Genomic DNA, 15956 nt, shown 5'->3' on the forward strand with positions numbered 1-15956 from the left:
ATGCTTGTGTTTGAATCATTTGCTGTTTTTAAGTAGTGAAGTAGTTGAAGTTAATCAGGCCTCAGGAGAGCTAGGCACAATCAAGCAAGTAGTGTACAACTGCAACCATCACTTCCAAGTGGCCCCACAGTGTCTTGTCAGGAGGAGCCGTGATTGCAGCCGGGGGCACCTCAGGCAGTCAGCATTTATTTCCCCGGTTCTGGGACCAGTACAGCCACAGAACCGAGAGGCAGAAATGGGATTTGAACTGAGGATCTGGCACGGCCTCCCTCCCCACCTCCCACCAATGACCTTCTGCTCTTTAATGTAGAATTTGGTTCCACTCTCTCTTTCTTGAAATGGGAAATGTTCCGAACCATCAGGTTCCATCTGCAGGAGCGTTAGATGAAACCGCCGAGTGAATAATGCCTTAACCCTGCCTGAGCTGGCAGAGAATGGAAGGCTTTCAAGCTGGAGATTCACTGATTCTCTTTCTACCACTTAAGTATGAAATGTGCATGGACTGAGGCAAACGATTAAATGTAGGCCTCAATCTGTGGCGATCACATCCTGACAACTTTTCTCCCTCGTGAAAGCATATTTTTCCTTTCAAAAGAGAGAAAAGGAAGGTGCCTTGCTGCTCTTACTCTTACACTATATAGAAGACCTCAGGAACATATTTGGGCATGGGGGCAGTTGGCCAGAGGGTTAGAAACGAAGATCGGGTTTCCGAAACCGTCAGATCCTACCATTTATCAGGAAAGAGCGCTCTTCGATCGGCCGGTAAATGACTTGGGTTTTGTCAGATCATGTCTCCCAGAAATGCTCTTTTATTTAGAAACGAAAACAGGACAAAAGCCATTGATTTTAATCCAAAATGTATTTTTCCTCATAAAAAAAGTTGCACATACTCACTGCGTCTACTCTACAGAATTTGTCCATTTTGTTACACCACGAGCCAATTCAAGTTTATCCGGTCCCGGCAAAACTCTTGGCTAATATGTGTGTGGCAACCCACGAGGAGGTAGTGTGCAATCACTACTCTTCCAGACTAAAAAACCAAATACCGAAAATGCTCTTGTCCGCTTGGACTGTATTCCAGACAGAAAAGTCACATGGGAGTTTAGAAAATTGAGTTGTTTTATTTGGTTGGCACAGTAACCTTCGAATCCAGCTAGGTGTACATCGTATGCTGAGTCGGTGCCGATTTCCCCTTGGGAGCGGCAACGCCCGTCCAACCCTGGCTTCTCCCTCCTAAGGAGCCCAGCTTCTCTGCCTTTCACTTAGCACAACTTCAGTCTTGTGCTTTTCTTCTCAGAAAGCAGGTTTTGTGCTGCGGTGGCTTTAGGACACACTGCCCGGGACCCCTATAACCGTCGCTTGTACCTCCAGGCCTGTGCTTTTCTCTCTGCTGGCTTCCCAGAGGCTGATGAGAGGCGGGTAGAACTCACTGAAGGGGAAGGTTGGCTTCTGCAAATAATTCCTGACGTCACCGGGGTCAGCGTCGCAGCTCAGCTCCTGCGAGAGGCAGCTGAAGACGCACATCACGCTAAGGATCCCCAGCAGGCCCGCAAAGCAGGCAATCGCTGCTGTCCCTTTGATCTTGTTGTGATCTGCCCCAGGGTGGTCCAGGCCCTTGGTGGTGACATTTATGCAGTGTTTCTTACTCTGCTGGTAGATAGTGGGGATGTCCACGCAGATCTTGTACTCGGTTGCAGGGTGTAGGTGGGTCAGGTTGTATTCCTTCATGTCTGATGGGATTCGGGCACTCTGGGCAACACGCGGGCTTTTGGCCCAGGCGGAGGCTGTCCACTTCACGCTGGCCTTGAAAATCTTGGCACTCGCTGTCCAGGACACCAGCACGGAGCTGGACTGGATGTCTTTCACCCTGATGTTCAGAGAGCCACTGCCGTCCCGTGGGAGGGAGCCATCCACATTGATCAGAACCGACTTCAGGTCGGCCCCGACCAGATTCGTGGCCATGCAAGTATACAGGCCGCCCTCCTGGCTCGTTATGCCACTTATGTCCAACGTCCCCTCGGAGTGGACGTAGAACTTGCCAGACATGGTATTGGGCAAGAGCCTGCGGCCCGACGGGGTTATCCAGGCAATCTCAGGCTCCGGCTCCGCCGTGGCCCTGCAGTGCAGTGAAACGCAGCTTCCGCTTGCTAAGTCCAGGTTGGATGGGAAGCTCTCCGGGGCTATCAGAGGGAGGCAGATTTCCATCATTTCCCGAAAGTGCACCTGCCGCACGTTCCGCCCTTGGAATTCCGGAGGGTCGACACAGAACAGGGACTCGGGCTCCATAAACCGAATGTTGGTTTTGTTCATGTTGATCCAGCGGATAACACAGTCGCAGCGGATTGGGTTGCTGTGAATGCTGATTTCCTTGAGGTTGGGGAGGGATGCGATCGTTCCTTGGTACAGGGCACTGAGGGCGTTGCTGTTGAGGAGGAGGGACTCCAGCTTGGGCAGCCTGGAGAAAGCGTTGGGGTGGATGTAGGAAAGCCTAGGGTTGTTGGTGGCTTCAATTTTCCTCAGATCTGGCAGATTGTCGACTGCCAGGCTATCTATGGAGATCAGTTCTGGCATGTTGTTTATCCCCAACTCTTTCAGGTGTAGCATGTTGCTAAAATCGCCCCTCCGGATTCTATTAATAGGATTCTTGTTTAGGTCCAAGAACTTCAGGTTTATGACCTTTCGCAGCGCTGCTTGGGGCACTTTGACAAAGCGGTTGTCATAGAATGAGATGCTTTCTAAATTTTCCAGGCCAATCAGGGCATCGTCCGGTATTTCGGTGAGGTTTATGCTGGCAACAACCAGGCTGCGCAGGTTGATAAGAGGCTTAAAGTTCATATCTCTGATGCTGATGATAGGATTTTCCCCAATCATTAGAATCTCTAGATTAGGAAGAGCTTCAAACCATTCGCGGTTGATCATCTGCAATCTATTGGAATTGAGATGAAGCCGGAGGAGATTACGGAGGCCGATGAAGGCTCCCGGAGAAATTGCCGAGAGCAGGTTGTGATTAATATAGAGTTCTTGCAAGTTGTCCAGGCCAGACAGACATTCTTCAGGCAGCTCAGTGAGTTTGTTTTCCTCCAGGTACACAGACAGAAGCTGAGGCATCCTCTGAGCATTAACATTGGTGACGGAGGATAAATTGTTTTGAGATAAGTCCAGGCCAGTGAGGTTCACTGGAAAGTCTTCTGAGTATTCGATTTCTGCAATATTGTTCGTCTGTAGAAGTAGAATCTGCGTGTCAGCGGGCAATCTAGCAGGGAAATTAAAGAGACCTAAATCATTGCAATCCACCGTCGGGGCCTCCATATAAATGGATTTGGGGGTGAACCAAGGTCTGATTTCACATGTACACATTGGCGGGCAGTCTGCTTTCTTCTCAGCGGCTTGGACCAGGACAGTGATGGCTAGGCCCAGCAGCAAATGAAGTCTGAGTGGCATGTCCTTCATTTTAGCTTGTTTCTTCAGGAATGGAGCAGGCCCTTGAGGATTCCACGGGCGCCGCCGCCGTTGGGTTCAGTGAGAGCTGATTGATAAGGAAAATGCTTGCATTTGTCAAATGATGAATGCCATGGATGTATGGAGTTTTTCTTCCTGGAAATAAGTGTCAACTCTGCAATTGCACTGTCCAGAAATACCGTGCACATTGGAAAAATGAAGGTCACTGTCTCCTTGATGCTGTAAAATTGATGGGCGATGCGAAGGTGAAGTATGGGTGGAAGGCCATAGGCGGTTAAGTGATTCATTTATTTAGGAGTATTTACTTCAGATCCCATGCCTGAGGGGTGTTTGCGGGATTGGAGGCATGACCTGAAATGAGAAAGAGGAAAATCATTAGCAAGGAAAAGGTTTGAAGCTCTGCCTTCTGCTCAGCACCCCAACACTGGAAATGCGGAAGCGCTGGAGGATTGAAGTGACTTCTTGAGAATCCACTAACAATGCCTCCTTGGACTTGTGGCCTGCCAGGTCTATCCTGGAGGTGGCTGACCTGTGGCCTGCCAAAGCTCCTCTGTGGAAACCAACGGGGACACTTTGGTGAGCGATGTCTGCAACTGACAATATCGTGCTGGAACAGGAGACATCTGAAATCATGCTGAATATTCCAAAGGAACTGGAATATTACTTAAAAGAAACCCATTCCACAGTTCTGTTTGATTTCCGTCAACTGCACCATCTGTCTTCCTTTCTGTGATTCCCCTTCCCTCTTCCCTCCTGCAAGAGGTCACCTTCGGAGACAGGTAGTGTTGCTACTCCCCTGACTTTTTTTTTCTTTCAGACTTTCCACATCTACAATTCTAAATGAGTAATTTATATGACAATATAACAATAATTTGCTAAGCACTTACTCTGAGCCACGCACTACACTAAGCACTGGACAGACACAAGATAATCAGGACAGACACAGTCCCTGTAGCTCACTGGGCTCACAGTCTCAATAGGAGGGAGTAGGATTGAATCCTATTTTGTCAGTCAATCAATTAATCATAATTACTGTGTGCGGAGCACTTTACTAAGCACTTGGGAGAGTACAGTATACAGAGTTGGTAGACACGTTCCCTGCCTACAATGAGCGTACAATCTCAATAGGGAGACAGACATTGATATAAATGAATACATTAAGGATATTTACATAAGTACTGTGAGGCTGAGGGAGAGGCGAATAAAGGGAGCAAATTAGGGCGATGCAGAAGAGAGTGGGAAAAGAGGAAATGAGGGCTTAGTCAGGGAAGGCCTCGTGGAGAAGACGTGCCTTTGATAAATCTTTGAAGGTGAGGAGAGTAATTTTCTATTGAGTAATGAAGAGAGAGAACAGCCCAGCCTAGAGGCAGGATATTCATTCAGTCAATCACATTTATTGAGTGCTTACTGTGTGCAGAGCACTGTACCAAGTGCTTGGGGAGGGCGGATCTTGGCGATATTGTGAAGGTGAGACTGGCAGGCTTTGGTGACGGATTGGATAGGTGAAGGAACTGAGGCACAGAGAAGTTAAGTGCCTTGCCCAAGCTCACACAGCAGGCAAATAGCAAAGCCAGGATAAGAACAAGGTTCACGGACTCTGAAGCCTATGATCTTTCTATTAGGCCGTTCTGCTTCTTCATAAGAAAAATATTTTTATGATTAGAATAAATAAAGCCTAATTTGACATTCCATGCACAGTCAACATCAATGGTATTTATTGAGTGCTTACTGTGTGCAGAGTACTAAACTAATCACTTGGGAGAGTACAGTACAATAGAGTTGGTCATCATGCTTCTTTCCCAGAACAAGCTTACAGTCTAGAGGGGAAGCCAGGCATTCATATAAATGAATAACACATATCATATAATCCCGGTCTGACATGAGATTATCTTTTTAACCCAAAGATTACTTACAGGGAACCAGGGAAAAAGGACTTTATTCTATTAACAACTACACTTAGATAGTATTCCTGTTCAATGAATACTGATGTTGTTATACCTTAAATTCCAAAGGCCGGCCAGCAGCATGATGATAACCCAAACCTCCATTCCAAACTCCATGGTAGAAAACTTTGCTTCCAAATGCGCACACTAGAGTTACAATGCTATTTTCTTCCCCAAACATATGACAGTTCCAAAGTTCACAACTGCACAGCATCATCCCTACCCTACAATGAATATGTACCGTACTGCCTTACATTTCATGCTCCCGGGCTTACAGATAATGAGCTGCAGTCGATGCTTCATTGACGGTGGTAAATATCGCTGAGACGTGCCACAGACAGAGACATGACTAGTTCTGTCTTCAGAGATGCGGAACGTCTTGAATCACCCTCAGGGGTGCCCTTTCTCTTCAGTGGTCAGTGCAGGGGGGCTCTTGTTATCGAACTCACTCCCGAGTTTCCGGAGACGAGGGAGTATTCTCCTGGAGCTAGATGTGACCTGAAATTAAAGCTGTTTCAGGCATTGGAAGAGGCATATTGTGAGACCCCCTAGAGTTTTTCTGTTCTTTTTGGAAAGGGCTGGCCATGGTTCTGGGGCCTAAGATCTTTTGAAGGTCCAAACTACTGTCTCAGTTCCCCCCATTTCATCAGTCTACATCTGCACCTCATCAGTTCAGTGCTACTCCAAGAGCCATTCTTTTTCATTCTCAGATACATTAATCTGTACTCTGTTTGAAGGCTGGCAGTAGTGAGGAATCTAAGAAGCAAAGATACCTACCTACCCTCCCTTAACTCCCAAAGCAGCCAGGGTTTCTGCCTCTTCCAACATCTCAAGCTGGATGTGTGAGTAAAGCATAAAGGAAACGCTTTGCTAAACACTTTCTAAATGCACTCAGCTGGCAATGGGTCAATCAAATACCAGCAAAGGACACCACGATCAAACCTGTTCCTTTATTACTAGAAATCAAGGGACTTTGACTTGAAGAAAAAGCTGATCAATAGATCCGATTCTCAATCAATCCATGAATGGTATTTATTGAGTGCTTGCTGAGTACTGCACTAAACACCTGGGAAAGTACAATACCACAGAGTTGGTAGATATAATGCCTGGCCACAAGGAGCTTACAGTCAGCAATTGGAGACAGACATTAAAATAAATTATGGGTAGGGAATATTCTTTCCTTTGTCTATTTAAAGGAAAGAATGGGCTTTACTTTGCCCAAAGGGATCTGGATGAACAGGAAAACTGTGCAAAACACCTGTGTTCAACTATGTGGTTAAAACAAAACTGAATGTAACTACTGGTTTTGCTTAACTGTGTTGGTGAGAGCTAAATGGAGAAGTCAATGTGGTCAATTTGAGTCATTTTCTTCAGCAGGACAGTAAAGCCCATACTCCGTCAAATGTCCTGGCAAAGGGAAGGCTTAACAATAAGGACTCTTTCTATTTCTTGGAAAACTCAGAACCTTTTCACTTAAACCATTTATGTGAATCAATCAATCATATTTATTGAGCACTTACTATGTGCAGAGCACTGTACTAAGCGCTTAGTGAATGTAACCAACTAATGTAACTTTAAGTGAATGTAATACATGTTATTTGATGTGACAGTTGTCTCTGTCAAGGAGTTTTGAAACACTGGCATCAATATTGGCAGCGTATGCTGAGTGTCTACTCTTCACAGGGCACTAGACTGAGCACCTCTCATGTACAAAAAGGTCTATAGAGTAAATTATCCATTTTCTGCCCTTGAAGAGCTTACAACACAGCCAACAGAATACTCCCTTCTTTTGTGTCTCCTTTGAAATTGTATACATATCTTCATCCTCTATTACCTCCCACTCTGGGTAATTTATTGCAATGTCTGTCTCCCCCTAATAGACTGTAAACTCATTGAGGGTAGAGATCATGCCCATCATTTCTGTGGTATTCTCCCAAGGGCCTACTCCAATGCCTTGCACACAGTAGGTACTCAATAATTTATTATTTCTCCCCTCCCCGCATTTAGAGCCAGCCTGATTTGGGGAATGGAGATTGAATGGGTCTTGGCAAGGGCTGGCAACTGTGGTCTCTGGTCTTCTGTGACTGACAGGACGTCAGAGAAAATACCACTTGAAACTGTCATCCCACTTTCAAAGCCCTACTTATTGAGGGAATTGATAGAGGTGCTAGGTGGGAGATGAACTTCAATCAATACTTTTTGAATGTGGTTTTGTTGATTTTTTTAACATTTTTGGAGAGTAATTCCACCTTTTACTATCAATAATAACAATGATCGTGGCATTCGTTAAGTGCTTACTATGTGCCAAGCACTATACTAACCACTGAGGTGGAGACAAGAGAATCAGATCCCAAATGGGGCTCCTAGTCTAAGTAAGTTGGAGAACAGGTATTGAATCCCCATTTTGCAGATGAGGGAACTGAGTCACAGAGAAGTGAAGTGGCTTGCCCAAGGTCACACAGCAGACAAGTGACGGAGCTGGGATTAGAACCCAGGTCCTCTGACACCCAGGCTGATGCTCTTTCCACTAGGCCATGCTGCTCCAATTTTAGTTGCAGAAGTATTTTCGGAACAAAAAGTATCTGGATCCACACATATAAAGTAGATTCATACATTTGTAATTGGGAGAGTAAGCACATTTCTTTGTTTCAGAATGGTCCCAATCACAATCATTTAACTCATTATTGTAATGTTTAGAAATTTGAATGGAAGCACTGGGGTTTGTTGCCAGAGGAACTCGGTGCTACTTTGGTGTGCTTTTCTCCAAATTTTAGAGGGCTAATATTCTATGTCAGATATGTTGCTTCCAGGTGCATTCTAAAATGCAACCAGGTTTCTATGTCTCTCTTCAAACAGATACAGAAGAGTTGTCTTTACTTAAACTCATACCCCTGAAACTCACCCCGTGGATGTTTCCTTCTCACCTTTGGTCTGGCAGCAATGGATTCCCCATTGGAATCCCATCCACATCCCATCCACAGGGTGCCACCCGTCTTCACTATGAACCCAAAACCCCCAAATAAACACCAAACGAGGGGGGATTTTCAGAGCCAGAGACAACAGTATCCTATTCAACTCCAACAATGCAGTGTAAATTGGCCAGTTGTCTTAACAAAGAAGATAGTGAAAATAATTGTCAGTTAAATGGAGTGGCTGAAATAGCAATATCTCTCCTTAATCAACTAAATAGAAATTTCCCTCTTCGAGCTTCTATTGTTGCTAGTTGTCTAGAGCTCTTGTCTACAATCAGGAGAAGGATACATCTGAAAAGAAACTTGGGTGATTGGATCCTCGTTGACACTGCTATACCTCAGTTACTGACGGGCTATTGTTATTCAAATCTAACGAAAAATCTTTGGATGGATTTTTAAATTTAAGCCTGATGATGAGTTTTGTAGCCCTATAAACACCCGTGCTGCAGCCTCTTTGGAAAAATATGTATCTTTGAGGGTTATCTCTCTTGAAAACAGAAATGGGTTGGCTTCCACTCGATCTATTTCTCTTGTTGGTCCTGATGGCCTTTGCAGCAGCTCACAGGAGGCGTTTTTATAACTTGGGATTTTTCAAATATCTAACTGGATAGTCCCCAGAGGAGCATTTTGCATCACTGGTGAAGTGGACATCCAGTAGCTGAGTGAGAATGGGCATAAAGGAAGAGCAAAGCATTGGATTTTGGCAGTCTTCCTGTTCCCACTTCAGTGCTTAGGGAGATGGCAATAAAATGCATAAACGCAGCAGTTATCCTGCAACGTGGCTTCCTGGCAATGCAGTGGATAGGTCACTTCAAAAGGGCCAATTTAGAGGTGGTGAGCGCTTGGAAAACACAGCTGTTCCTACAGAGCTACCTTGTAGCCTTAAGCTTGAAAAGAACAGTTTTTCAATGTCTGCCATTACAGTTATTTCCACCCTACTTTTTTATATTCATTCATTCACTCAATCAATCATATTTATTAAGTGCTTACTGTGTGCAGAGCACTGTATTAATTGTTAACTGCTTACTATGTGGAGGCACTGTTCTAAGTCCTGGAGTAGATTCAAGTTAATCAGGTAGGACACAACCAATGTCCCACATGGGGCTCACAGTCTTAATCCCCATTTTACAGATGAGGTAACTGAAGCCCAGAGAAGTAAAGTGACTTCCCAAGGTCACACAGCAGATAAGTGGCAGAGTCAGCATTAGATCCCAGGTTTTTGACAGATTGTCTAGAGTAAGTTAGCATCACTAAAGCAGAGAGACATAACCAGCTGCATTCATTCATTTATTTGATTGTATTTATTGAATGCTTACTGTGTGCAGAGCACTGTACTAAGTGCTTGGAAAGTACAATTCAGCAACAAATAGAGACAATCCCTGCCCACAATGGGCTCACAGTCTAGAAGGGGGGAGGCAGATATCAAAACAAGTAAACAGGCATCAATAGCATCAATATAAATAAATAGAATTATAGCTATGTACACATTATTAATAAAATAAATAGAATTATAAATGTGTACCTATATACGCACAGTGCTGTGGGGCAGGGAGGGGGGTAGAGCAGAGGGAGCAAGTGGAGGCAATGAGGGGAGGGAGAGCAGAGAAAAAAAAAGTCCACACACATTACCAGGCACACACACACACAGTATTAGTGTGAATACATTTGCGATGCGGAATTATGTTGGGCATGATTTACCTCATTTGCAGTTGCTGGGATTTCTGATGTACAGGAAAAATCCATGTCTTTTCTTTCGGGGCATGCAACGTAATTTTTTCCTTTTGGCTAATGTTTCAGGGCCAGAAAAAATTCTTACTGGACACTTATTAAGACAAAACCCACCATGTGGTTTCAGCAGCACCGCCTTCTCTCCTGGAGGAAGACCCCAGGCCCCTGTGCCCAGTGAATCGAGAGCACGGCTGTCTGAAGGCATTCGCTTTACTGGTTTCATTAAGCTCCCCATGACTGAAGCAATGCCGATGTTCCCGGTCCAGTCACCCATAGCTGACATTGCTGCTCCCCACAACCTGACAGTTGCCCTTAACTATTGGAGGGATAATAATACCAAACCCTGGCATTGCCCTAACAATCAATCAAGACTATAGGTGCCTGGTTGGAAAAGCTTAGGTCCACCAACTATATTGTATTCTGCTTTCCCAAATGCTTAGTACGGTGCTCAGCATACAGTAAGCATTCAATAAATACCAATCAATCAATCATATTTTTTGATTGCTTATTATGTGCAGAGTACTGTACTAAGTTCTTGGGAGAGTTCAATGTAACAGAGTTGATAGGCCCGTTCCCTGCCACAGTGAGCTATTGATTGATCAGTTGATTGAGTGCTTACTATATGCAGAAATATTGTACTACTACATACTTGGGAGAGTACAACACAAAAGAGTAGGTAGATATGATCTCTCCCATAAGGAGTTTACCAGTCTAGACATGGAGGCAGGAAGCAGCGTGGCTCAGTGGAAAGAGCACGGGCTTTGGAGTCAGAGTTCATGGGTTCGAATCCCGGCTCCACCAATTGTCAGCTGTGTGACTTTGGGCAAGTCACTTAACTTCTCTGTGCCTCAGTTACCTCATCTGTAAAATGGGGATTAAGATTGTGAGCCCCCCGTAGGACAACCTGATCATCTTGTAACTTCCTCAGTGTTTAGAACAGTGCTTTGCACATAGTAAGCACTTATTAAATGCTATTATTATTATTATTATTATTATTATTATTATTATTATTATTATTATTATTATTAGAGAAGGAGCATGGTCTAGTGGATAGGGCATGGGCCTGGTAGACAGAAGGACCTAATTATAATCCTGGGTCCGCCATTTGTCAGCTGTGTGACCTTGGGCAAGTCAGTTTACTTCTCTGGGCCTGAGTCACCTCATCAGTAAAATGGGAATTAAGATTGTGAGCCCCATGTGAGACTGGGACTGCGTCCAACCCAATTTGCTTGTATCCACCCCACCACTTAGTACAGTGCCCGGCGCATAGTAAGCACTTAACAAATACCGCAACTATTGCTACCACTGGATATGTACATAAATGCTGTGGGTGGGGTAAATATCAAAATGCTTAAGGGTTACTGACCCAAATGTATAGGTGACACAGAAGGGAGGGCAAATAGGGGAAGTGACGAGATACGATTTTAGTAGAGCTTTGAAGATGGGGAGACTGGTGGTCCTTTGGCAATGTAGAGCGAAGGGGTTCCGGGCCAGAGGGAAGACGTGGGCAAGCAATCAGTGCTAAGAATGATGAGACTGAGGTACCGTGAGAATGCCAGCATTAGAATAGCAAAGTGAGCAGGTTGGGTTGTAGGACGAGATTCTTGAGCTAGGAGGGCTGATTGAGTACTTGAAAGCTGATGGTAAGGAGTTTCTGTTTGATGTGGGCAGAGATCATGTCTAGATTGTTCTCTCCAACTAAAGAGAAGCAGCGTGGCTCGGTGGAAAAGAGCACGGGCTTTGGAGTCCGAGGTCATGGGTTCAAATCCCGGCTCTGCCAATTGTCAGCTGTGTGACTTTGGGTAAATCATTTAACTTCTCTGTGCCTCAGTTACCTCATCTGGAAAATGGGGATTAAAACCGTGACCCCCATGTAGGACAACCTGATCACCTTGCAACCTCCCCAGAACAGTGCTTTGCACATAGTAACCGCTTAATAAATGCCATTATTAATTCATTATCTAGATTGTAAGTTTGTTGTGGGCAAGGAACATGTCTACCAACTCTGTTGTTTTGCACTCTCCCAAATGCTTAGTATCATGCTCTGCACATGGTAAGAGCTTGAGAAGCAGTGTGGTCTAGTGGATAGAACATGGTCCTGGGAGTTAGAAGGACCTGGATTTTAATTCTGGTTCTGCCACTTGTCTGCTGTGTGACCTTGGACAAGTCACTTAACTTTTCTGTGCCTGAGCTCCCTCATCTGTAAAAAGGGGATTAAGATAGTGAGCCCTATTTGGAACAGTAGGGACTGTGTCCAACCCAAATATCTTGTATCTACCTCTGTGCTTAGAACAGTGGTAAGCGTTTAATAAACACCACAATTAGTATTATTATTATCCTTATTAATAAATTCTAAGAATTGATTGGTTGATGCAGAGATGGATGGAGGTTTTTGAGGAGTGGGCAGACCTGAACTGAGTAGTTTCTTTAGAAAAATGATGCAGCAGCAGAGTGAAGGATTGGAGTAAGGTGAGAGAGGGGACCGGGAGGAAGTCAAGGTGGGATATGGTAAGTGGAATATGGGATGTGGAAAGATCAACATGGTAGCAGTTTGGACAGAGAGGAACCGGTGGATTCTAGAGATGCTGTGGAGGTAGAGCCAACAGGATTTGGTGACAGATTAAATATATGGGTTGAATGAGAGAGATAAGTTAAGGATAATGCGAAGGTTATGGGCTTGTGAAACAGGAAGGATAGTACCCTAGTAGGCTAACAATGCTTCCGATTTGTCACCCGTTCTGAAATGTGGGCATCTGTCAAAGAAGGAGGTTTTTTTTCTAGTTTTCAGAGGTCTGTATGCGCACCTGCTGAGCCCTGCCAATCAAAGAGTTCAAATATGTCTTCATTTCCAATCCAGGCTACATTCCTTTAGAAATGAAATTACCACCTGGCTCTTTGCTGCTTTATTGCTTTTGAAACTAGGGTTTCCATTAGCATTTACTTGGTCATTTTTCCACAGTTGTCCAGCATTTGTGTTGACACTTGAAATGCTATAAGAGGTTGAAATCTTACTTTGATGTTTGCCTGTTTTTATTTGCTTAAATTCTTTCTGTGTCTTCCTTTTCTCTGTTTGGCTTTTGGACATGTATTTTGCCTGAGGGAAGCCAAAGGCATATAACATTTTCTGCTGGAGGAAGGTACTTTCAGGGCATTCTAGGAAAGCCATGTGAAAAATTCTCATTTCACCCCAAATATGGACACAGTTATGGACATATCCCACGGTTTGCGGGCCAGAGCAGTAGGACAAGCCCATTTCTTTCATTGATTTCAGGTTTCTGCTTTGAGGGGTATTCCAGCCACCCACCAGAGTCTACACCCCAATCTGTGTCCCAGCAATCGTGGGTTGGGCATGGGCATTGAGGGTAGGAATAGGAGCAGGGCAGAGCCAGGCAGCATACTCAATTAGGGGTGATTTGCTTGGGTCCCCCTCGGGGAGGGAGTATCAGCATCACACTAGAACAGAGAATTCCCCCAGAGTCAGAGGAAGCAGTCTGCTTTCTGCTCACTTGACCACTAGCAGATTTCCCTTGAGGGGCCTAGAGATTCATCCCCCCCAAAAGCATCCCAGGAAGAGAGATGCCCTCAGGCTGGTCAAACCCGAATAGCTGGTGAACCTGTGCCCCTTCTCAGAAGCCTCATCCTTACTTAGAGAACAGCACCGTCTTTCTCACTTGGATGAAGTTCTGCAATTTCCTTTTCCCGTGATACAATTTAATATCTCCCCCCACCTTGGGAGGCCCAGCCTACCTCTTCATGGCAGTTAGATGCCCCTATCCCAGGGGCATTACTGGCCATCTGTGAGAAGAGAGACTGGAACAGCTATTCCGGGAACAGCTTCTCCAGGTGTCCGTGTCCAGGTATTTGCTAGGACAACCTTCATTTCCCTAGTTCCCTCTCCCATTTGTTTGCACAATTAGAGTGTGTTGCCTTTCTGGAAGCTCTATGTGTTTGCTATATATAATCATTTGCAGGTGCTTTTCCTAAAGGAACTGAACAATTAAAACATTAATTATCTGAGGAGAATGAGATATTCAGTTTCTACTCCTGTGATCATTTTGTAATCTGGAGCTCATTTTCAGTGCCATGGTCCTGTGGGGTTATTACATGTGATTTAGTGAATTTTTTCCGTCTGAACAGATTTCTAAAGTAATTTTCAGTGCTTTCAGAGTTTGATTACATGTAGTTATTCCAAATTCAAAATTGGTATGGCTCCGTGGGTTAATTTTCAGTTGGTTTCATTTTTCCAGGGAGTATTAGTACTGAATTGTGGAAATGTCTCCCAGTATCCTACTTGTAATAATCAGGAAGCTAATGCATCGATTCCCACACTGAATTCCAAATTTGTTATACCAGTCAGAACACTGCTGACTTATGTAGCTATGAAATCTTTATTAAAGCGAAAAAGATGATCTAAACAAAATACGTGAGGTCAGCAAGTTTCCTTCAACTGATAATAATAACAATAATTATGCCAAATGGGAAGTGCTTGCAATGTGCTAAACCCTGGGGTAGATATAAGGTTATGAAATCAGTCACAATTCTTGTGTCCCATGGGACTTTCAATCTACCTTATCCAGAGCTGGGAGTTTCCCAACACTGTACCCAGTATGCACTCATAAATTCCACTGATTGATTGATCGGTTCAACTCAGACACGTGCTTTTTCCATTTTCTTAGAATTGCTTTCCTAGAATTTACATTTCTGATCAACAGAGAGCTCCTGACCCCGAGTTAAATGCATCATAGTAAGCACTTAACAAATACCATTATTATTATTATTTTCTGGCAGTTGGAGGGATCTTTACTCATGTTCCCAGATTCATCCTTTAGGGGTCTGTATCCCAGTAACATGGGAAATATCAGAAGGCAGGAATGTTTTTATTAAGGAAATGACCAAGTTCCAGACCAAGGCGTGGTCAAGTTCTCCAGTAGAGCCAGGAGACTAATTCCTTAGTTGTTAAGACCAACAATCCAGGGTTCAGGAATGCTACTTGGAATGTTGGAACACAGATAATGGTTCTCTAGCTGTTGCTTTTCTGCCGATGGCTCATTAGCACGGGGTTGTACATGAAGTTCTCAGCCCCAGGGCCTTGCAATCACTGGAGGCTTGGCAGGAAAAGGTGATGGGACCAAGAGAGCAGCTCAGACTATTTGATAAAGCCATGTGAGGCTCACTGTGGGTTGGATTCCGCTCTCAGTCAGTCAGTCGTATTTATTAAGTGCTTACGGTGTGCAGCGCACTGTACTAAGTGCTTGGGGGAGCACAGTGGAACAGCATGTTCCCTGCCCACAACAAACTTACAGTCTAGAGGTTATTCATTCATTCATTCGATCATATTTATTAGGCGCTAACTGTGGGCAGAGCACTGTACGAAGCATTTGGAGAATACAATTCGGCAACAGAGACAATCCCTACCCAACAACCGGCTCACAGTCTAGAAGGGGGGAGACTGTCAACAAAACAGAACAAGTAGACAGGCATCAATAGCATCAATATAAATAAATATAATTATAGATATATACACATCATTAATAAAATAAATAGAATAATAAATACATACATGTATACACAAGTGCTTTTGGGAGAGGAGTGGGGTAGAGAAGAGGGAGGGAGTTGGGGTTCTGGAAGAGGAGGAGCAGAGGAAAAGGGGGGTTCAGTCTGGGAAGGCCTCCTGGAGGAGGTGAGCTTTCAGTAGGGCTTTGAAGTGGGGGAATGTGATAGTTTGGTGGATGTGAGGAAGGAGGGCATTCCAGGCCAGAGGTAGGATGTGGGCCAGGCGTTGATGGTGGGACAGGTGAGAACAAGGCACAGTGGGGAGGTTAGCGGCAGAGGAGCAGAATGTGTGGGCTGGGCT

General features: G+C 44.6%; 2 protein-coding genes across 4 annotated transcripts in view; one reads left to right on the plus strand and one right to left on the minus strand.

Moving 5' to 3' along the window:
• The window catches only part of IMMP2L (inner mitochondrial membrane peptidase subunit 2), an 893637-nt gene that overhangs the window by 445243 nt on the left and 432438 nt on the right, over window positions 1-15956 (plus strand). The gene's annotated exons all lie outside the window — the stretch shown is intronic.
• The window catches only part of LRRN3 (leucine rich repeat neuronal 3), a 44411-nt gene continuing 29241 nt past the window's right edge, over window positions 787-15956 (minus strand). Inside the window, exons 2-3 of one of the 3 annotated variants that reach the window (XM_038752430.1) lie at window positions 5678-5900; window positions 787-3810 (exon numbers count right to left, since the gene is read on the minus strand). In XM_038752430.1, the coding sequence (XP_038608358.1) occupies window positions 1324-3450 (2127 nt within the window). In that variant the 5' untranslated portion in view covers window positions 3451-3810; window positions 5678-5900 and the 3' untranslated portion in view covers window positions 787-1323. Of the gene's footprint in view, window positions 3811-5656; window positions 5901-15956 lie in introns of all 3 variants that reach the window. The other 2 variants (XM_038752432.1, XM_038752429.1) reach the window with 2 other exon arrangements.

This window comes from Tachyglossus aculeatus, chromosome 10 (assembly GCF_015852505.1).
Source record: "Tachyglossus aculeatus isolate mTacAcu1 chromosome 10, mTacAcu1.pri, whole genome shotgun sequence".
NCBI classification, from domain to species: Eukaryota; Metazoa; Chordata; class Mammalia; order Monotremata; family Tachyglossidae; genus Tachyglossus; species Tachyglossus aculeatus.